The following is a 25000-nucleotide window of genomic DNA, read 5'->3' as shown; positions in this document are numbered from 1 at the left end:
TTACCTTTTACTATCCCATTCTTCCATACATTGTCCTTTCACCTAAGTTTCACTCAGGGCAAAACATCCAATTTCCTCTCCATCAAGTAATCAGCTGTCTTTTTACGTGCACCACAACTATGTACAGTCAAAACCCCAAGATGCGTCACACTTCTAATTTTATTTTCACATGCAAATAAATACTATTTCCCACAGTTCTACATAGGCCTAATTGAGAATGTTCTTGGCCTCACATGATGAAGTTCACCTGCTGCTTAAGTAGCATTTCTGTGTCCCAAGGATTCACATCCCTTCTTGGGCGCTCCCTTAACTTGTGCTACATTGTACTAGCACCCTAAACCATTTACACTTCCTGGGTCACACAGGTCACACAGCTTATTGCCTGTGCAGCAGCAGATCACAGCAAGGAGATTGGCATGACAGTAGTGGTTGTTGGTAGCCTCAGGATATAGGCTCATCCATCATAGGCCATATGGGGCATTTCCTTCCCCAAGGGATTCACAACCATCCACAGTACATTCGAAGTCCAAGCCATATCATATGCCTATAAAAATTATGCAAGAAATGTCGTATACAAATACACAAAAACACATACTGTACACGCACGGCATTAGAGGCGATGACATATATATATATATATATATATATATATATATATATATATATATATATATATATATATATATATATATATATATATATATATATAAAGTTTTTGAAGCAAGAAAACCTGATCCCAAATTTCCCATAGGTTTCATCTCGTATAAGAAAGTCAACTTACAATGATTTTCTAATTTCCGTAATTTGTTCAGATAACTAGAACTCAAGAAGTTCATGTCCTCGAAATAAAGAACCAGACTCACAGACTGACGGACAAAAAAGACACCCACACGATGACATACGAAATTACCGGATAAAAAAATGATTACTCGGGAAACAAGAATTCGCGATCACGATCAAACGTAAGAAGCCATAACCGCGAGTTCGCGTTTCGCGATGAATTGGCCTACCGTGGGCGGGGTAAGGAGTGCTGATGCTCTAAAGTGGGGTGGAGTTGGTGGTGGGTGTGGGGTGGGGAGGTTATTGGAACGGGGGAAGGGGAGCTCTTTCCTTTATATGCGCATCACGCCCAGGTGACTATGTAAATGGGCGGAATCGGGCCAGCTCGAAAACGCCAGGGGGCTACGCCAGCACTTGCCACTGCCTGTCACTTGCAAGCGGCAGCTAAAGTGCTTGGCTGTATGCCCCAGATGTTTATTTATTTTTGCGTTTATTATCCCTTCGTAGTGAAGTCCCCCACCCCGCCCATTTCTTTTTTAGGCCTACTCTGGTTAGTTCTTCTCACAAAAATGTAGCAATTTGATGTAGGTGTAGAAAATATCGCTCGTGTTTGTAGTCATTAGGATTCTGTATGAGTTTCTATATCCATGTTTCATCTAATGAGATCTGAATTTTCGCTGCTTTGACAAGGAACTCATATAACTTACCGGTACTGCTAAACATAAGGACCAAAATAAACAAATTATTTATCCTGTTACAGCTTATGTTCCGGCCAGTAAAAATTAATAATTATAAAACAAAAATATAAATATATATATATATATAAATATATTTATATATATATGTATAATATATATATTTATAATAATATATTTATAAAATATGTATAATATATATAATAATAATAACTAGTAATACAAGCACGAATCATGATATTATTAAGATAGATAATAATAATAATAATAATATTATTATTATTATTATTATTATTATTATTATTATTATTATTATTATTATTATTATTATTATTAACTGTTCAAAACTAAACTGTTATGACTGAAAACATCTATTGTTAGCTCGAAACCACAGTAAATGCAAAAAAAAATCATACGCAAACCGAAAACTGCTCGCTGCAGCTCATATTACACTTCAAGGGGGAAAAGGTGTATTATATATACATATATATATACATATATATATACATATATATATAATGTATAAATTCTATATATACTGTATATATATTATATAATTTCAAACGGTTTTCCGTAACTCGGCAACCAGCCAAAAAAAAAAAAAAAATCCTATCTCGTTAGCCTGGAAGTGAGCACTTGACATTCTGTTACTACATGGCCGATTTATAGGGAAAAAACTCCGCTGTTATTTATTCTATTAGGTTACAAGTTAATTCTACCGATTTCTATTCGAACCAATATTCATTGCATCAAATACGCGAAAACAAATGACGTAATATTTCAGCAAAATTCTCATAGGGTAGAAGAGAGATAAAGAGATAAATTACTTAAATTACTGATCATACTTTTAACATGAACGAGGCTGGGACATTCTTGTGATAAATATGAGCTATAGATTTTAGCTAAATAAAATTATTGATATTTTCGTTAATTTACTCCTTGTTAATGAATCTTCCATTTTATGTAAGATGTTTTAAATGGCCTAAGCCGCGTTAGCAATTACACTCAGGCACGTATACAGCCTACATACACAAATACACTCACACATTACACTTTCCACCGCCGTAGGTAGTTAGTAGACTACTCTAAATCGTAACCGCACCTCTGTTTTGCACATATAGTCTATCACATTCTTAACCGATACAAAAACATACAGATGCGAAAGGAAGACGTATTCCTTGTCAAATTTCAATCAAAATAATTTACGCAGAACTTCCTACTTGGATTCAGAGGCCAATCTTTGCCGTCCCATAAGAAACGGCCTGTTACGAATTGGTACTTTTGCAGTATGAAAGGACGTTCAATCTGAATGTGTTCTTATTCTTACTGCTGAATAAGGTAACCAAATATGTCATAAGAAAAAAAGTGTGTATCACAAATAAAGCACGAAAACATTCCCAACACTAAAAAAAAGAAAAACAACCTTAGAGCAATAGTTTTAACACTCACCACCAGCCGGAGAAGGCGACGGCTGTCCAACTCCAGAGCCTGAACGGTCGTCTTATCCGCAATCCGCACTAAGGATCATGAAGTTGTGAATCGGGACAGATCTGGTGAGCTTCAATAACTCCTCCTTTAACTGCTTTAGCTTAATGACTGTCTGTGCTCAACTGAGCACAGAGGATGCTCCTTGAGAATCATAAGCCTATAGCTGCACTTCGTCAAGTGTCATTAAAAATGCCGTGACACAAGCACTTTGGAAGGGTGGTTCGTGGTCGTCCAACGTAAAGGTAGTCCCATGATCATAAACAAAAGGTTCTTTGACTCTCATCTGGTGGTGAGAAGATAGTTTACATATTATGTGGCCACTACAAACTTGTCATCTAAATGTATCATTTGACTTCTTCATTCACTAATTCATTTTTTTTTACTCGTATAACTTGGTTTTCCAGGGTATTCTGATCACTGCCAAACAAATGGCTCCGTTTCTTCGTTTCTCTCTTACCCACCCACACAAATTCATACAAAGTAATGTATACTGTATATACACACACACATATAGGCTTATGCGTGCACACTACAATGTTCTACATCCGTTATGCGTAAAGGAGAGAATAAAATTTCAATTCCTTAATTCTGGCAATACCTCAATTTATCATAATGGATAAAATAAGAATAGTACGGAAAATTTTTTACAGCACTATATAAAAGGTGTTCTAATTTGAAAAGCTGACAATTAATATTGGAAGTTAAACCATAATGTACAGCGAGCAACGGAAATGTTCTACGGAGAGTCTAGAATACATTCTGTAACGGAGGAGGAGGAGGAGGAGGAGGAGGAGGAGGAGGAGGAGGAGGAGGAGGAGTAACGAGTGACGGAAACGTTCTACTGTACGAAGAGTCGAGAACATATTCTGTAAAGGAGGGAGGTTGGGGGTGGAGGAGGGGGAGGAGGTAACGAGACGTGGAAAGGTTCTACGGAGAGTCGAGAATATATTCTATAACAGAGGGGTGGGGGGAGGAGAAGGAGGTAACGAACCACGGACACGTTCTATGAAGAGTCAAGAATATATTCTGTGCCGGAGGAGGTAACGCGAGTGTGGAAATCTGTCAGTTCTGCTCTTGTATGTTTATCTGGGCTCACAATGTCAGTATGGGATGCCATTCTTTTGTTTACTTTTGAAAAAACACCTATTTTTGCAGTGCTCTACCGGCATGACACTGTAGCATTAACCCAAGGCCTAGGCCTATGTACACTTTTTTTTACGGCTACAATATATGGGTTACTTTTTTAATGTACGTTCGTACTTTTCTCCTGTATAATGCAATTTAGATCACTGCTTTATCATTCAAGCATAAACTGACTTAGAAACATCTGAAGTTTCAGCAAAACTCAAACAAGGTCTTCTTGTAAACAACATGGCTTCGGTCGAGCAAACCAGTTACCCGCCAACACTGCACTTTTCCTACAATAACACCTGAGAGCCATGTTTCGTTTGGCCACTTTCTGTACTTCCAGTCTCTTCCTCTCCCCTGTAACACAGTCGCCTTTGATTTTCCTATATTCAGCACAGCAAAAATCACTACGGTTCCTAAATATATGCAACATTTCGATAGGATTTAATAGAGCACAAGCACTGACTAACAGAACCGGTTATGAGGCTATCACTCGTACTCAGACAGTTAGTTGTTCTAAAACAATTGTTCGAAACAATGGTTTCAATAAAACCTCTCGGAAGTCATCTTAACCTCTCTTCGCTGTTTCAATACCAGTTTAATATTTGCTTTTTTTTGCCAACTTGAGGAAAGCTACGGTATTTCTAACACATTCCTTTGAACAGTGAGACTGTTGGTTCGAGCAAATGATTTTCGATTAGTCGTCATCATGCAACTGAATCCGAACAATTGAATCCAGTAACGAGTCGTAAACCTAAAAGCCTCTATCTGTTAAATGCATGTCCAGCGTAAGTTAATATTCAAATCACGTACGAATGCATATACAGTATATATATATATATATATATATATATATATATATATATATATATATATATATATATATATATATGTATATATATATATATATGTGTGTGTGTGTGTGTGTGTATTAGTCAGTGTTTTTGATGACACCAGTAGTAGTGGAACGTTCTAAAAATATAAATGCATATTAATGTTACTGGTGCATTACACATGAAATTTTTCGTACAACGCAGCGTGGTAAATAATTCTACCTTTGCAAAGCAAAATACCGTGTTGACCATTTTGTATAAAACTTACTGGTCCAATTCAAGCATATGCATTGTTAATAACCAGTCATTTTCCATAGGTTAATATGCCAGGTGTACATTTGGTTCTAGGCTGACTAGAAAAAAAAAACAGTAAATAATTCCCACTGTCAAAATGATGGTTACACAACTTTGACTCACTCATCCCTCATGACTTTTCTGACCTTAGTGTGACTCACTGCCGGTCCGCTAAACTCAAGATTCATTGTTATTTCCAGTAACTTTATTGTCGTATTTGTTATTTTTATCTGCGTTTATTTTTGTAAGTCAGGCTTGTGGTAAATAAGGAGACAGAAATACCCGCTATAATATGCGACCTCGCCTCTAGACCTATGCACCAGTTAATTGGTTTGACTTAGTGTTCTTTTTGCGTTTGTTTTAATACGTCTGCCTTCGTCTTTTGTTTATTACGTATAATGCACAGGATGTGCACAGGTGTACCAAATGATGGAGATAAACATTATTATGTTGCAGTTCATGAGCACCCTTTGCAACACCGTGGCTTGCAAAGCTATTACTCTCCGCCTGGAAGGCTAAGACTAAAAACCTTGTAAATGAATGATAAGGACGAAAGGCTGGTTAAGGATACGATAAAGATTCAGGCTACGTATGGTACTAAAGAATTATACAAACATGCTGTCTACGAAATCAGTTTGTCTTTGACATTCACTTTAGCCTTATCCTCATTACAAAATCACACTATCTCTCTTAAACCGAGCCATCCAAAAGCGCGACGAATATTTCATCAGATTTCATCTGTTCGTCTCCTGAAAGGGCACAGTTACATTTTTAGTATCCAACCTACTTCCATTAGATAACTGGGCTCCAGATTCCCTTAACGTATATTCATTAGACTCATATCACCATATGTTTCGCTTTTGTTTCTCATGGAGTGTTCCCGCCTGCCTACATATGTGCCTACTAGTTAGCCTGCCTACGTATGTGCCTAGTAGTTAGCCTGCCTACACATGTGCATTGTAGTTATGAGCCTACATTCTCCTTCCACGTTTCTTGTTCATCTTTGTCTTCTTTCTCCTGTGTGCGTGTGCGTTTGTGTGTGCGTATGTATATATAGAGACAGACAAGCAGACAGATAGGAGAGTACCGTAGGGTTCCCTTTTCACCGGGGATCCCCTTGTCTATAAATTTACTTTAATAAGATTTGGTCATGCCTTAGAAAGAGGCCCCTGAGAGTGCTATAGAAGGATATATTGTTCCTTCGGACATTGAATTTCCTTTCACAACACCATTTGCACATTTCATAAATTTTCAGTCGATATTATGATAAAAAATGGACGAACTGCGAATTACGAGAGACAAGTTTAGAGGTCCTTGATATCTAACGTATTTCAGTATTTCTACGGATACTCTGTTCTCTTGAATATCTAATTTCTTACTCAGCTGCTTTTATTGATCTTCAGTTCCATTTTCAGCTCCCGGAAGGAGTTTTGAACTGAAACACATTTAATAAACGTTGAATTAGTTTTTAGTCATTCAGATTTTCGATAACTTGAGTCGTGATACGTAACAGAAACAGGTCTTATGGAGTTATGTTGATTCTATAAGGAATGTCCTGAGCAATTCAGAAAAGCTTTCTTAATATAATTTTTAATATTATGAAACTTTGATTTACTGTACACACACACACACACACACACACACACACACACACACACATATATATATATATATATATATATATATATATATATATATATATATATATATATATATATATATATACACACATATATATATGTATATATATATATATATATATATATATATATATATATATATATATATATATATATATGTGTGTGTGTGTGTGTGTGTGTGTGTATCCCACGATGACTAATGTATGGAGAACTGTACAGAATGCTGTTTTTTATATTCTTACAGAAAATTGGTTGAATTATATAGAACACACAGTAATAATAATAATACTCAAATAAAATCTAAATAAGAACATTTACCCTTCCTAACCAACACGCCATCAAAAAGTAATGAATAACAAACAGATAAATGAATAAGGGTAAATCACCAGACGAAGAGAATCTCAGAGCTTAAACGGGCACCTGTCCTCCTCAAGATGACTATATATATATATATATATATATATATATATATATATATATATATATATATATATATATATTTATATATATATATATATATATATATGTGTGTGTGTGTGTGTGTGTGTGTGTGTGTGTGTGTGTTTGTGTGTGTGTGTGTGTGTGTGTGTATATAGTTACTGGCATCAGTTGCTTTTGGCCCTGGACTTTATGCTGAGAGAGAGAGAGAGAGAGAGAGAGAGAGAGAGAGGGGGCGCATGGGGAAGAGGGTGTGATGTCAGATGCATTTAGGGCAGTCAGTGCATTTGATGTTTCGTCAACTGTAGTCACAAGATTTTGCAAAGAGAGAGAGAGAGAGAGAGAGAGAGAGAGAGAGAGAGAGAGATCAAGCAGGTATTACTCTCGCTAAAGCCTTGACTTCACATGAGCCTCCTTCTCTCTCTCTCCTCCCATCCTCTTCCACTCCTTCCGAGCTACAAAGCAACTCACCTCCTTCCCACAATTTGTACTTGTAATTGGAAATGTCTGTCTCGTGGCTTCCACAAAGGTCTGGGGTGAGGGGGGGAGGGAGGTGATAGAGGGGTGGGTACCGAAAGCCTAAACCCACAGCTCAACAAGCCTGTTGCCGCAAAGACCACCGTGGGCTTTGCTTTAGGCTCTGATAATCCAAACAGCCTTAAGTCGCATTTTCTTTGCGCGAAGGCGAATTAGTTTGGTCTTTTGAGCTCTGCCGGATAACCATTGCAAGGAACATTTGCATATTCAAATGGCTACGTCTCTCTACGGGCAAAAGTAGCCACGATACGGCTTATGTAATCTTTGATGTTTACAGCTACGCATTTTCTACCTTTTCCTTTGAACGTGTCGTTCAAGAGATCATTATATTACAGTGTATACTGCTTCACATTACAGTTGTCCAAACGCATTTGCGCGAATCTTTTCTTTTTCAGTCGCAGAATGGTAGACGTTTCCCTCAAATTCATTAAAGTAATTCCCTTTCTTATCTATACTCTGGTAAAAAACGTTTCCCACTAGTGAATAAACCTGTTCAGAAATCCAACCAACAAGACTCCAGTTACAGCTTTGGAACCTCGGCTAATTAAGAGCCCGAAATGACGGCAAGCTCGCCAGTTCCAGCCAGCGGCGGCCGTTCCGAGTTCCAGTGGCTCCCCGGACCGTAACGGCCGAGACTCTCCGGCAGCTTCATCGAGAGCAACAGGCTGCTTTCTCATTAGGAATACCCGCGTCAATGAGAGAGAGAGAGAGAGAGAGAGTGCCTTCAAAGGAGAGAACATTTTCAAGGATTATTTTAAGTGGATGAGCTTGAGAGTAGAGGTTAATCTGAATGGTTTACCGAGCCTTTCGGAGAAGGGATTGTTCTGAGATTGGATGAAAGTGAATTCACTTATTTAGGAATATATTTCAATAATCTTGATCTTTTTATTGACCTGTTTGCCTCACACACCATCACAAACACACACACACGTGTATGTATATATATATATATATATATATATATATATATATATATATATATATATATATATATATATATATATATACATATACATATATATATATATACAGTACATAGCATATTTGTAGAATCTACTGGTCACTTTTTACCAGATACGCATGTAATTAGCATAGCCACAATGCCCTTTTTCTTAACTTTCTCGAATTCTTCTGCGCTTTTTTTGGATACGCTTGTCACTACAAAGCCTTTCTTGCACTTGGATCCTAAGGCTTTGTAGTGACAAGCGTATCCAAAAATGCGCGAAGAATCTGAGAAAGCTAAGAAAGAGGGCATTGTGGCTATTACAATTACATAGTATATATATATATATATATATATATATATATATATATATATATATATATATATATATATATATATATATATATATATATATATACATACATATATAGAAATTTTTATCACACCATGATTTATATACAGTCATGAAGCTACAAATGTTGTTTAACATCCAATTCACGCTACTTCGGGAATATCCCCGATGGGCAATTATTGATGGCTCAGTGGGTAGACCATCGACTGGAGTCGTTGGAAGGTAACTGCGTTGAGGGATCGAGATCCGGCAGTACCGATCCATTTATCACTTGTAAATTCCCCTTCGGTGATAATTCCCCATAGGGGATATTCCCGAAGTAGCGTGAATTTGATATTAAACGACATTTGTAGCTTCATGATTGTCTGTGAATACAAATGTGTATGTATACGTATGAATGTGTGTCCTGTCCTGTGCATCTAAGCACATTTATAATTAGTCACAGCGACACGTCTGGCACCAGAATTACAAAAAAAATAATAATAATAATTAAAAAAAAATTCCGAGTACCTGGAGTAGGAGAACGACCCTCTACGAGTCACAGGTTAACGCTTTGGTGCACCTTCTGCTTCTTTCCAGATGGAGGCCAGCACAGGTCAACAAGTGGTTTTAAAATCAGCGACTCTCGCCACTTCAGGGAGGTACAAGTGTGAGGTGCTGGCGGAGGCGCCCGCTTTCAACACGCTGGTTGAACATGCGATACTTACTGTTGTGGGTGAGTGTTTTTTTTTTTTTTTTTTAATTTTTATTTTTTATTTTTTTGCTTTGTTTTGCTTTTATTATTTCTTACCTGTTCTGTTATATTTCTATTTATTTTTTTTAATGCGTAACCTAATCTGTGTTTTGATTTAGGCGCCTTCTTTGTTATTTTTGGATTAATACACTTTATTCTTTTAAGAGAGGATAGCCATTTTATGATGGTTGGTGCTGTTATTATTTCTTACTTTTTCTGTTATTTTTCTAATTCTTTTTTTTAGCAATGCGTAGCGTAATCTTTGTTTTGATTTAGAGTTCTTCTTGGTTATTTTTGAATTAATACACTTTCTTCTTTTAAGAGAGGATAGCCATTTTATGATGCTTGGTGCTGTTATCATTTCTTACTCTTTTCTGTTATTTTTCTAATTCTTTTTGTTTTGCAATGTGTAGCTTAATCTTTGTTTTGACTTAGGCATCTTCTTGGTTATTGAAAGTTTAATAGAGTTTATTGCTTTCAAAGAGGATTGCCATTTATGAGATAAATATTTCATTTTCCTCACATTTGAATATAACAGGTATTTACTTTAAAAAGAGTCACAGATCAAAAATTCGATTAATTATCATTGAGAGGATTTAGTTAATAACCATCCATATGGTTTACTCGGTAATTATGTAATTTAAGTAAAATTATTTTTCACCAACAAACTGTCAAATATTTCCTTAGTATTTTCAGGCCCCGGTTTTTTTCGTGCAGTAATATGTAATATTATTGGTTAAATGTGATGCTTCAGTTCCCTTCTTGACTGGCATTTTTATGAATATTATTGCTAACGTAAGGCTTTTTTTTTCTGAGAAAGGAAATGAAAAGAACAATTGAGGCTATCAGTCGAGAAACATGCCAAGCGCCATCATGGGTCAAATTATTTTTTATTTTAATTTATTATATTTTAAAAATGGCACTTGGCATGTTTCTCCACTGAAAAGCTCAATTGTAAAATCATGAACATGTCTGAGACATTTAGACCAGCATTAAAACAACGAAATACATTGCCTCTTCTTAGGCCTATAAAATAACGGAACTAAAAACTATCGACATTGCCACTTGCTCACAACTCCCATGAGATGGTCAGTAAATTAAGCAAAATTAGCTAAAAGCTTTAATAGAATTATTGAGGCATCTGAAGGCAAATGACAGCTTTCTTAAGAAATAAAAACTTAATCTTTTTATCTACAGACATACCCCAGGAGAAGCCCACAGTTCTGGGTGCCCGGGAGAGATACCAACCAGGAGATGTCGTCAGCATCAACTGTACCTCTGCACCATCTAAGCCAGCTGCCACTCTCACCTGGTACATCAACGGGGCAGAGGTGAGTAATTAATGGTTTCTATGCAAAGGGTGCGGCAACTTTCGTGGTAGCTTGTACCGTGAGATGCAAGTGCTGGATAATGTTATTCACTGACGAACTGAAGGATAAAGATGATTGAAGTATGACTTGGTTTTCTCTGTAAATCGTAGGAAGATAAAACAAGTGAAAAAATGCGCCGAAGTTTCTGTCTAGCGCATAATCAAGGCCACCGAAAATAGATTTATCTCTGGGTGGTCTCGGTATAATGCTGTATGAGCCGCGGCCCATGAAACCCTCAGCCGGCAGTGGTGGCCTGTGTTGTTGCGTTGCCAGAAGCACGATTATGACTAACTTTAACCTTAAGTAGAATTAAACCTATTGGGGCTAGAGGGCTGCAATTTGGTATGTTTTGATGATTGGAGGGTGGATGACCGACATACCAATTTGCAGCCCTCTGGCCTAAGTAGTTTTTAAGATCTGAGGGCGGACAGAAAAAAGTGCGGACAGAATAAAGTGCCAACGGACAGACGAAGCCGGCACAATAGTTTTCTTTTACAGAAAACTAATAAAAAGTATTTGGTTAAAACTATTCTTAAGAACATTTACACAAGAGGAAGTTTTTGTAGCATTACTGGCACATGCAAAATAATTATTTCCTCTATGCTTTTGTCAGCCCAAAGGTTATTCATTGCCTGTCAATGAAAAAACGAGGTCAGGTCACAGATTAGTGTTTTAATCTTCATCCTCCACAAAATCTGTGACGCTGCAACAAAACGGGTTGATCGCCATCTTGCATCATACATTCATTAAACAAATGTTCATTCATGGATTCAGTCTTTATACGAATCCTTTAGAGCCTCTTTGAGTTAATAATAGCCAAAATCCCTTTTATTGAATTACACCCTTCCTTTTATACATCACCAGTAATTATTCGGTTCAAATTAAGTCCAATTTGTAGTTTATGAAGCCCACATATACACCAAAATTTTTTTCTTCATTTTCATTTGCGCCCTTTCTGTTTTAGGCCTTGTACTAAACACTAATATTTCTTTTTTGCTATACGAGTTAGTCCATACTTTCTAGAACTTTAATTATTTCCTGTGCCCTCTTGTTATTTAACAGCAGTTAGTTACAAACTCTTATTCTGACCTCAGTTCCTTATCACAACCAAATGGTTCTGTAAGCATTTTACCTCATATTCTGTCTGTTCTTATCTTTTATTTCCCTATTATTGTGGATCTTGCTTCATTCTTTCAAAATATTTAATCTTATTTATTTTTCTTAATTTATGCAATCAAAGGTACGATAATCCTAGCGCTTATGGTTATTAATGATTCTTCACTACCCCTGTCGACCATCATAATAGTTTATAAGGAAGCTGGGCTCAAACGCCCACCCCCACCCCTACTCTCTCTCTCTCTCTCTCTCTCTCTCTCTCTCTTTTAGTAGTAACCCCCACCACCACAATCCCAAACCCCCCCTCCCCCCAAGTACTCTTGCTTCCTCATGCAGTCGAGAGATGAAATTTCTTCTCGAATTAAAAAAAAAAAAAAAGTAGCGTGGAAGACGATTACCATACGATGTATCATAAAAAAAATATTACGGTGTTTTTATTATATTTTTTCATTTTTGCACCATAAAATTCATCTGGGGAAAATGGATTTGCAGATTTAATATAGTTCTCATTTGTATATTTCTTGTAGCAAGATCTGGAGTGCTGAAACGTTTTCAGGGGTCGAGTTTATAAATTCAAAGAGATACAATTCTAAACGCAATGCAAAAAGCACCTTAAAATTCGGGGGACATAGACAAGGAGAAATGTGAATAGAGTTGTAAATACAAAGAAAAACATACCTAAACTTTGGGAAGATATACATACATATATAAATATATATATATATATATATATATATATATATATATATATATATATATATATATATATATATATATATATATATATATATATATATATATATATATATATATATATATATATATATATATATATATATATATATATATATATATATATATATATATATATATATATATATATATATATATATATATATATATATATATATATATATATACAAATATTCATATATATATATACATATAAATGTGTGTATATATATATATATATATATATATATATATATATATATATATATATATATATATATATATATATATGAACAGGATTGTAAACATGATAAAAAAAAAGATATTTAAACTCAGGGAGACATACGCACAGAAATACGAATAAAACCAAGAGATACGTCTCATCGGAAAGAGATTGCTTCAGGAAATCGTTACATACTTCCCAGACGAGTGAACAGAGCACTAAAAACTTACCAAAATGTGCAGTGGTGTAATGCGAAGTTATTTGCCATGACGGAGTCATTCCGAAAACATTTAATTCATGCTGGGTAAATAATGATTTGTGGGAACGCCCGGCTGAAACGGAATATATTTAAATATGCATGAATTATAATGTTCCGGACATAGCGCATGAATTATTCCAATGTGATAAGCTTCTTAGCGATAGATCTGCTTAGTTATTAATACAATTTCATTCATATCCCATTATTTAGGGAAACTAGGACGGCGTTTCCCCCGGCCGTCAGATATGACATGAACAACCAGCTGAAATGGAAATGTTACACCGAACTAAAACGGACAGGAGAATCAGGGAATATATACTGTATATGTGCTGAAATTATTACGCTGAATATGCTGGCAAAATATAGTTATCACCATCACGATATACCACAGGTAGTATATCGTGATGGAGATGTGTCCAGCGATATATCGGGTGGAAGTTCATTGAAGTTTTGTGCGCACACAGACACACGCTCATACACACACGCACACACACATTTATATATATATACTCGTATATATATATATATATATATATATATATATATATATATATATATATATATATATATACATATAAATATAATATATTATATATATATATATATATATATATATATATATATATATTATATATATATATATATATATATATATATAAATATATATATATATTACATATACATATAAATTGTGTTTATTTAATATATATATATATATATGTATATATATATATATATATATATATATATATATATATATATATATATATGGTGTGTGTGTATATTTATTTATATTTATATTTATCTAAAAATCTCTCTCTGCCTTCTAAAAAATTTTCTAATACCTTATTCCTTCTAGTAAGCAACCTCATCTCTTTTCAAGTCCACCTTTTTTTTTTTTTCCCTTCTTCGTGACCTTGGCTAGAGTAGGGCATTAGGCCGGCAGTCCCATCGAGGTCTGCTTTTAAAAACAAGTGAAAAAGATTGAAGCCTTTATGCAGAAATGAGTGGCAAATCGCGTGAGGTCTTGATAGCCAGTACAGGCAGGGCGTCTGACATCCCTCTTGGAGCCACCTCTGGGGGGTCAGATTACTCAAGGTCATACATACTGGGGAAATAAAGACGAGGGGTCGATTTTGCTATGCATTCCTGGTGTCACTGAATAATAAACAGCTAGAAAAAAAATGTAAATTTTATGGGTATCACTACCCAGCAAAAAAATATTAGATAGTTTTTGTATCATGTTGAATATCAGTTTCACTTTCTATGTCTTATATATATATATATATATATATATATATATATATATATATATATATATATATATGTATATATATATATATATATATATATATATATATATATATATATATATATATATATATATATCACATATACCAGGACATTTTTATTATTCACAAACATCAAGCTACAGCCAAATGGTTACCGTCCCTGAAGTCATCGGCTCACACTGTCGGGCGTTCGAATCTCCCGGGTGCCGGATTGGAATGAAAATAATAGTAGCAAATTTTTAAGCAGCAATAATAACTTTTTTAATTTTCATAAAGATTGTGTCGTTAATTTTATATGAAACACAGAGACATTATCATCAATTTTCATCTTGGTCACTTTGTGTGTTCTTCTGTCCTACAGTACCAAAATAATTATCCATTTCCCATGAATCCCCATATCCATGTTACCTCATAAAAGCGAAAAACATTTATCCTCTTCATAATAATAATAATAATAATAATAATAATAATAATAATAATAATAATAATAATAATAATAATAATAATAATTTTAATTTCAGCTCAGGGTCATATACATGAAATATATAGAGTAGACATAATACAATCTAGATACACGGGATAAAATGATTATCGGCAATACCCACACAGTTCCCGAAGTAGTATTTAAAAATAGTAATTACAACAATGGCAATAACAGAACTAATATTGAGAATAATAATAAAAATATTAAAAAACGCTAAAAAATTTGAAAGCATAAAGCATGCCACCAATTCCCAGCTTCTCATAATTCCACTGTAAAAATACCAGAGGTTACTCTTTCTGAACATTACCACGTTAATTGCGCCGCAGACGAACTTACGATGCCCATAACCGATTCTATCAAATCAGAGATGATTGTGAGATAATACTGTCCCCTCTGGGTAGATATGTATGTATTGGACCTCGCCGATGCTGATTCCCTGGTCGAATTATGCGATTAGGGACCAACAACCTCCAATTCGATTACGGGCGGCAGGTCGCTCCGGAGAGGCCCTCAACTTCCGAAATCAGTCGATCGTCGACTGAGGAAGGAGTCAAATGAAAGTATAGGAATCGCCATCATTTTGGTGGACTTTGATGTCCTCTCTCGATGATGTTTTCTGTTCCCCATTAAGTTGGTTTACACAAAGCAATGCGGATAAAATTTCAAACTTTCCACTTTATTAAGATCCTCGATTAAGACTGCCAGCCTGCCTAGAAGTGAACTAACCGAACACCACCATAGCATCTTCGCTTGAACTTTTGAAGTTCCAAACATAAAAACACGAGTTCGGAAATTCAACGGATAACATTTATTTGCTATATTCTTGTTAATATTGTGGCCTTGTACCTAGTTATGAATTTTGCAGTCATATCGCGATTCCAGTCTGCCATTCTGACGAAGATTGACACAATTCTGAATCGAATATGTAAGAAAGCAATTGTTTCACATCTTAACCATTACTCTGAGCAATATGGTCTATTCGGAATTTTTTCAGTCTTAGTCAGAATGGAACCACGACGTGGACTGTAAACTTCATAAGTAAATAGAAGGCCACAGTATTAACAAGAATATATATAGTAAATAAATATTAACCGTTGAAATTCCGAACTCGTGTTTAACATATTTGGAACTTCGGAATTTCAGCGAAGGTGCAATGCATTACTATCCTAATACAATTCTCCTTGCATTTTAATGATTTACATACATTTTTATCCATTTATCAGTTTGCGAGTTTATTTTTTCTTTTTTCTTTTTACATATCCCTTTACTCCCTCTTACTTCTTCTTCTGAATAATAATAATAATAATAATAATAATAATAATAATAATAATAATAATAATAATAATAATAATAATAATAATAATAATGTTTACATTCTTCGCGAAACTTCAGGCTTGTTCAGCTTCTTCCTATCAATCATAAATCATTATTAGCAGTTATGTTCAGTCTTTACTACACTAAAAAAAAAATTCCACTGAACGTCAGTTTAGAGTTTAAAGCCCAAAGAATGCGAAACAAATCTTTTATTACTTAAGCACAAGATTAATATATAATAAATACGTTGCTGTAAATAATAAACATAAATATTCAGATAATTCTAAAGTAGTGCTGATATCAAAGATAATATTGTAACCAAACTTTTTTCCAAGAGTTTAGTTATATATATATAAATATATAATATATATATATATATATATATATATATATATATATATATATATATATATATATATATATATATATATATATATATATACACTGTATATATATATATATAAATATGTATATATATATAATATATATACATATATATGTTTATATACACTGATAGATAGGTAGGTAGTCAGATTGTTATTTGAATTTTGGTCATTATACACGCATGACTTTTTTTTAATATTAAAGACACAAACATCCAAAGGTTTAGAGAATTGAAATCAAAATGATATTTATAACTTAATATTTATGAACATATATATATATATATATATATATATATATATATAAATATCTATATCTATATATATATATATATATATATATATATATATATATATATATATATATATATATATATATATATATATATATATATATATATATATATATATATAATACTATATATACCAAGTAAATAGTGGATATGGCCAACCCCAGTAAATTCCGGGCAATATACCCGTTTCATTCTCGCCTCATTATTTGACGTGGCATCAGTCTCTCTCTCTCTCTCTCTCTCTCTCTCTCTCTCTCTCTCTCTCTCTGTAGGGCTGACGAAGAGAAACGACAGAGGCTAATCCGGCTTTAGCAGGGATCCTGATAAAGCGGAAACAAGACCCTCATAACAGGATATGAGTTTTACCTGTTCCCTCGAGTGGGGTCATGATCCTCTTAAATAATGTGTGAACAGGAGGAAGTCGAACACAGAGAGAGAGAGAGAGAGAGAGAGAGAGAGAGAGAGAGAGAGAGAGAGACGGGTTAGGGGGTTGGGGGAAACAAGACCCTGGTATTGGGAGATTTTCTTATATTTTCAAAATCTCCAAAGAGAGTGAACAGTTATATAAAAATACAAAATGAAAGACAGAGAGAGAGAGAGAGAGAAGGGCGGGGGGCGGGGGGGGGTGGGGTGGGGCGGTTGCGGGGTGTTTGGTTGGTATGTTGGTGGGGAGAGGTTATGTTATATTTTAACAGTCTGCAAAGAGAGAACAGTTATGTAAATACAAAATGAAGAGAGAGAGAGAGAGAGAGAGAGAGAGAGAGAGAGAGAGAGAGAGAGGAGGGAGAGAAGGGGTGTTTGGTTGGTTGGTTGTCTCTCTCTCTCTCTCTCTCTCTCTCTCTCTCTCTCTCTCTCTCTCTCTCTCTCTCTCTGTGGGGAGAGGTTTTGTTATATTTTAACAGTCTGCAAAGAAAGAGAACAGTTATGTAAATATGAAAAATGAGAGAGAGAGAGAGAGAGAGAGAGAGAGAGAGAGAGAGAGAGAGAGAGAGAGGGAGGGAGAGAAGGGGGCGGTTTGGTTGGTTGGTTGGTGGGGAGAGGTTTTGTTATATTTTAACAGTCTGCAAAGAAAGAGAACAGTTATGTAAATATGAAAATGAAAAGAGAGAGAGAGAGAGAGAGAGAGAGAGAGAGAGAGAGAGAGAGAGAGAGAGAGAGAGGGGGAGAGAAGGGGGCGGTTTGGTTGGTTGGTTGGTGGGAGAGGTTTTGTTATATTTTAACAGTCTGCAAAGAAAGAGAACAGTTATGTAAATATGAAAAAAGAGAGAGAGAGAGAGAGAGAGAGAGAGAGAGAGAGAGAGAGAGAGAGAGGGGCGGGGGTGGTGGGGTTGGTTGGAGGGGAGGTTTTTCTTATGTTTTCAAAATCTCCAAAGAGAGTGAACAGTTATACAAAAATACAAAGAGAGAGAGAGAGAGAGAGAGAGAGAGAGAGAGAGAGAGAGAGAGAGAGAGAGAGGAGTGGTTTGTTGGTTGGGGGAGGATTTTGTTATATTTTAACACTGCAAAGAGATAGAACAGTTATGTAAAAATGAAAAGTAAGGAGAGAGAGAGAGAGAGAGAGAGAGAGAGAGAGAGAGAGAGAGAGAGAGAGAGAGAGAGAGAGGACATGTTTTCAAGCACCGTAAAGGAGGTGAGCGATTAAAAAAAATATGGAAAGTGTAAAGAGGGAATTTGTGGAAAGAAGAGGTTAATTGCTCTGTAAAACTTTCAGAAATATTAAAAAGAAGCGAATGTAAGGAGAAGATTAGTGTTGCAGGAAATTAATGTTGCATTTCATTCCGAGAGAAAAAACAAAGAAAACAAAAATCATGAGGAAAAAAAGCTCATGGTTTTTTACTCGACTCAAAAGATTTTTTTTTTTTTTTTAACAAAATGGGTGTGGAAAGGTAGATTTCTTTACTGATCTAAGGAAAAGGATTTTACGCATTGAAAATCTTGGAGGGAAAATTGACAAAATAGAAATGAAATGGAGTTGCATGGAGAGATTAAACAAAATATTCTGCACATGACAGGGGAGCAGACAAGATCACAAAGAACATAATACAATGTTGGGATTGTCGTTTTTATATAACAGCGCTTTGCTGTCTGCTGCAAACAAAAGAATAACGCAAAGGCACTTTTTTTTTTTTTTGCTTGGAAAGTGTGACTTCAAAAAGATGTGAAATAACTTGCGCTTCGTTCCAGGAAAAATGAAGATGAAAGTTCAAAAAATAAGAAAATTGTCTGGAGGTCAATAATATTTTCGAACTCAAAGTTGTCAAGTGTCTCTCCATGTATTGGAAGCGGAAGCTTGAATAAAAAATAAATCTATATTACCATTTTTTTTTGTAAGATGATATATGCAAATAAACAACAGAGAGAGAGAGAGAGAGAGAGAGAGAGAGAGAGAGAGAGAGAGAGAGAGAGAGAGAGAGAGAGAGCAATTTTTGTTATCAAACTTACCATCTTCGTTTCGCGATTAAGCAGCCGATGGTAACCAGATACCTAACTGCACATAAAAAAGAGTAAATTCTAATGTCAGTATCTTAAATATAACCGTCAAATAATTGTCAGTACCGACAGTTCCATCATTTTTCTTTATTACATCTAAATATCCTTAACAAGGAGAAGTTAATTTTCTCCCCCGAAAAAAAAAAAATCTTCCAGAAAAAAAACATATCTCTAGGTGCTTGGTAATTCTCTTAAATCAAACGTCGATTTCAATCTATTGAGGCCTCGGTGTTTGATTTATGGTAATTTTACCCTTCTTTGTTGTTGCTCCATAAAGAAATAGATTCCCTTTTCATAAAAGTGCCCATTAGACACTACCCCGTAAATCATTGATTAATGAAGGTATGTTCAAACATGCGTTGTTTATTCTAGTTGAAGACTATTGCCACTTACTGCAAGCAAACAGGGATAATGCAATGACAAATATAAAAAATTGATTTTCCTTCCCCAAATATGTCAGGTTAAGAGAGATAAGCACAGAATTAAATTAGTTCCGCTACTCCGTCAACCAGAATATAATTAGTAAGGCATAAGGTCAGTGTTTACAAAATTTTCACGGTTCTCTCTCATTGAACATTTGACGCATGTAAATTCAGTTTGCATTTCTTTACGTTTCAGACGTCAGTTTTTTTCTTTTATTCATTATTTATCCAAGTGGAAAGACTTGCTTTTGTTGTCCCTGTCTTTTAAAACGCCTTGCATTTCGAAGTGAAGGAAAATAATCCGTTATATTTAGTTAATTTACCTAAACAATATTAACTTTGTGACAGGTATCTCTCTCTCTCTCTCTCTCTCTCTCTCTCTTCTCTTCTTCTTCTTCTTTCTCTCTCTCTTTCTCTTCTTCTTCTTCTTCTTCTTCTTTTCTTCTTCTCTCTCTCTCTCTCTCTCTCTCTCTCTCTCTCTCTCTCAAACACACAGGTCTATAACATTAGAGGCGTAACTTTCCTCTTTAATGTCACCGGCGTTGCCGTAAATAATCCGTTTGGAAAATATTGGTTTTCCAATTTTTGTATTATAACAACTTCCTTTATCATCGGGGCCTTTGGTGCCTTATTTGATGCCTTGATTCTCAAGATCAGTTTTTGTTTTGGTTTTTTCTAGCCTATTTTCGTCTGTGGTGTTATTATTTTCTTTTTGTCTAAATAAATATGCTATATTTTAATTCACTGGTATTTTTAACATGCGTGACTTTCAAGTACAGATATTTTCAGCATCAAAGATATTCATCTTCCTAGTATGACATGGTTGTAGTTATTATTAATACCTTACTGAAAATTCAGAATAGCCCATAAAGTGGATTAATTAGTTTTATATTCTATCTTTGTTTTTATTTCAAAATAATGCCAGTTAATAAAAGAAGGCAAGCTAACAAAAATCCCAAAGAAATCAGGATATCTTACAATTATTATTAAACTTCTCAATTTTAGCGTTAGTAGATAAAGCAGCAACATTTCTAACGTTAATAAGAGAAACATAAAGGGGTAATTGGAACTTAATTTTATCTTTACTTTCATCTGTGAGTTTTCTTTAGACTACAGCTTTTGCAAGAAAGTATAGAAAACAGTGAGTAGTACTTTTATACAAATAAGGAAATTCGTCCCCTTTTTGACTTAGTATTATCTCATGCCTAGATTGAATTTACATGTACTGAATTTTGGTTTGGAAAACGAACTTTTTTTATTTTTTCACAGAATTCATTTCTGTGTTCATTAAGGGTCGTGGTAGGTCAGATGGTCATTAAGAGTCATTATAGATCAGATTGTTTCTGCTGGGCTTCAATGTGTAATGGTCCCGAGTTCAAGCCGTGTTCATGTCTTGCCTCCTTGCAAGACTGGTAAACATGACCTTACTGTCCCTGGTGTCTAGGGATGAGGTGATTTGGGTGTTCCAGAGATGAGGCGATTTGGGGGTCTAGGGATAAGGTGATTTAGGGGTCTATGGATGAGGCGATTTGGGGGTCTAGGGATGAGGTGATTTGGGGGTCTAGGGACGAGGTTATTTGGGGGTCTAGGGACGAGGTTATTTGGGGGTCTAAGGATGAGGTTATTTTGGGGGTCTAGGGATGAGGTGATTTTGGGATCTATGGATGAAGCGATTTGGGGGTCTATGGATGGGGCAATTTGGGAGTCTAGGGATGAGGTGATTTTGGGGTCTATGGATGAGGTGATTTGGCGGTCTATGGATGAGGTGATTTGGGGGTCTAGGGATGAGGTGATTTGGGGGTCTATGGATGAGGCAATTTGGGGGTCTTGGGATAAGGTGATTTGGGGGTTTATGGATGAGGCGATTTTGGGGACTAGGGATGAGATGATTTGGGTGCCTATGGCTGAGGTGATTTGGGGGTCTATGGATGAGGTGATTTGGGGGTCTATGGATGAGGCGATTTGGGGTTCTATGGATGAGGTGATTTGGGGGTATAGGGATGAAGTGATTTTGGGGGTCTAGGGATAAGGCGATTTGGGAGTCTAGGGATGAGGTCATTTGCAGGAGTCATAGGTTGACCTGCTAAGTCATCGGGGGCCACTTCCTGGTCTTATCCTGGGTGGAAAATGAGCTTGAGGGTTTGATCATATGTATACATGTTCATGTTTATGACAACGTTCCCACTGCAGTGGCCTGGCCATTGCCCGTCCTGCTCATGAGAGACCTGTAAACCTACCTGACCTCTTGATTACTGGCTCATTTTAGAAAGTTTACCATTTACACTTATAAAGCGCAGCTAACCCACAGTAGCAGCTCCTTATTATTCATTTTTATATGCCAGTGATTCTTTTTATAGTCTCAAGTGTCTGAAGAGTTCTTTCCAGTATGTGCAATTTTTGCTTTGTTGTGCACCACCTTTTTCCCTTGTGTATTATTGTTTCCTTGATTTCTTTTCATCTTTCTAGTGCCATCTTTGAAGAAGGGTATAAGGCATTTTATTCTCAGTGGTCTTAGAACCTTTTTATTTTCCATTTTGTAAGGGTCTCCCATCTTCACTAGATGTATATTGTCTACTGGCCCATTTTTATATTGTCTTCCTATTCACATCCATCCTGTCCATTTAGCAGATTGCTTAGATAATGCTTTCCTCGTTTCAGCATTTCTGTCCAGTCAGCTTTGCATTTCTTTCCATTCAGCTTTCATTTCCTTATTTTTCATACCCACAACTTTGCTCTTTCACATATTTTCTGTCTTTCCATATTCGTCTTGAAACTCAAAAGCATTCTTTCTTTCCTCTTCTGTGTGAAAGTTCTGTTTTTTTTTTCCTCCCACATGTTCCTCTTTGCCCTTTCCAACTGCCTCTTTATGGACCTTTTTGCCTTCTTCCATCCTGTTCTCTAACAGAGCTTGAGGGATCCCTTCTATTGTACTTCATAATTAGGAGATGACAGGTAGAAGCACAGATCTAAACTCCTGTTCTATATGGAGTGAAAAATATCACCTTTTTTTTCATTTTGCATGACTTGGAATTTATAAGTCATTCCTTTCTAAAGGAGTCTTTTCAATAAATATAATAACTGCTCTCTTAAAAAGTCAAATACAGATTAGCAGATTCTCTCTTTTCCATTGTTCCTTCTACAGGTATGTGCCACTCTGTGCAAATTATGTTCGCTCAGGGAGAGCTTGATTTCTTTCAGTGAAACATTTTGGTACTTAAAACAAGTTAATAATTTAAAAAAAAAAACATGCTTCAAAAGCCAGACCATTTGGTTTCTTATGTAATAGTTTATAGGAATTATCAATATCCATTGAAAACAAGTATAAAATGCGCCGAAGTTTCTTCGGCGCAATCAAGTTTTCTGTACAGCCGCTATGGCGTATAATCAAGACCACCGAAAATAGATCTATCTTTCGGTGGTCTCGGTATAAGAATATTTGAGCCGCAGCCCATGAAACTTTTTCCACGGCCCGGTGGTGGCCTGTCCGATATCGTTGCCAGATGCACGATTATGGCTAATTTTAACCTTAAATAAAATGCAAACTACTAAGGCTAGAGGGTTGCAATATGGTATATTTAATGATTGGAGGGTGGATGATCAACATACCAATTTGCAACTCTCTAGCCTCGAAAGTTTGTAAGATCTGAGCGCGGACGGACAGACAAAGCCGGCACAATAGTTTTCTTTTACAGAAAACTAATAAGGAAACTTACTAACGTTCACGTGACTCAGTATTTTCGAAAATAGAGTAGCCAAAACTAAACTAGAAATGAATAAGATTTATCACACATATCAGTAGCATGAGACTCATTATTCAAATGATGTCCCGTTCCAAAATGAATGAATAAATAAATGAATAAACAGATAAATAAATAAAGACGACCACGGATTTTCTTTTCCAGTCAATTAGCAATCTTCTACATTACATTTCACCGTCTGATGGCAATTATCATTTTTGTTGCATCTTTTGCGGAAATAATGATAAGGTGTTAAACAATTACCATTTTTACAATCCTTCCCTCGAAAAATCTTCCTCTTTTTTCCCTCTCTCTCTCATTTGAATTTTAAATAAAAATGGTAAAAGGTTTGTATTAGTTATTATCCTTTTCGTTACTACTTTTATCAAGTATATATGGCACGGCGTCTAACATTAATTATCCTCGTTCATCGCCCTAAATTTCTGTTACAGATCTTTCACTTGATTCGCTCTGAATGGTAATGATGGAAGGGTCATATCAATCATTTTCATTTATCAATCATTTTGGGAAATTTTTTTATGAAGGTGCTCGCCATTGATGATCTAGTTATTTCGTTTCATAAAATTTCTTCATTTTTCATTGATCTCTTCTTGGATTTGCCCTCAGTGCTAATTCTAAACGATGTACGTTAAAAAGTGTTTTGCATTTCATTAAAAAAGTAATTTTGAATCCTTCCATAATTAATGGAGGAGAATTTCCAATGGTTTATTTTTTTTTTGCTTATTCTTCTGATCAAAAACCGATGTCATGAAATCAAAATTTCATATTTTTAATTATAACTTCGTGGTGTTTGTTATGACAGCCAAATACTGTCCAACAAATGGAATTGAAGTATGAAAAGTAAATGCTTTCTCTTCTAATAAATTGGATGATCTTGGAATGCGAGTGTTTTGAAAGCCTCTCTGAACTTGTCAGAAAAACAGGTGATGATGAAAAGCCATTGTCAATTAGCACGATTCCGACTTGAAGATCAGAGCACTATGAACTAGCCTAAAATTTTCAC

The 25000-nt window shown here is 35.3% G+C and overlaps 1 protein-coding gene across 1 annotated transcript in view; it reads left to right on the top strand.

The window, feature by feature from the left end:
- Window positions 1-25000, top strand: part of LOC136843857 (cell adhesion molecule 3-like) — a 565859-nt gene that overhangs the window by 525595 nt on the left and 15264 nt on the right. The window contains exons 4-5 of the mRNA XM_067112697.1: window positions 9708-9843; window positions 11059-11192. Coding sequence (XP_066968798.1) covers window positions 9708-9843; window positions 11059-11192 — 270 coding nt within the window. The remainder of the gene's footprint in view (window positions 1-9707; window positions 9844-11058; window positions 11193-25000) is intronic.

The sequence above is a fragment of the Macrobrachium rosenbergii genome, chromosome 12 (genome assembly GCF_040412425.1).
Source record: "Macrobrachium rosenbergii isolate ZJJX-2024 chromosome 12, ASM4041242v1, whole genome shotgun sequence".
In the NCBI taxonomy this organism is placed as follows: domain Eukaryota; kingdom Metazoa; phylum Arthropoda; class Malacostraca; order Decapoda; family Palaemonidae; genus Macrobrachium; species Macrobrachium rosenbergii.
Note: the sequence above shows the minus strand (reverse complement) of the source record. Positions and strands in the feature narration are given on the sequence as shown.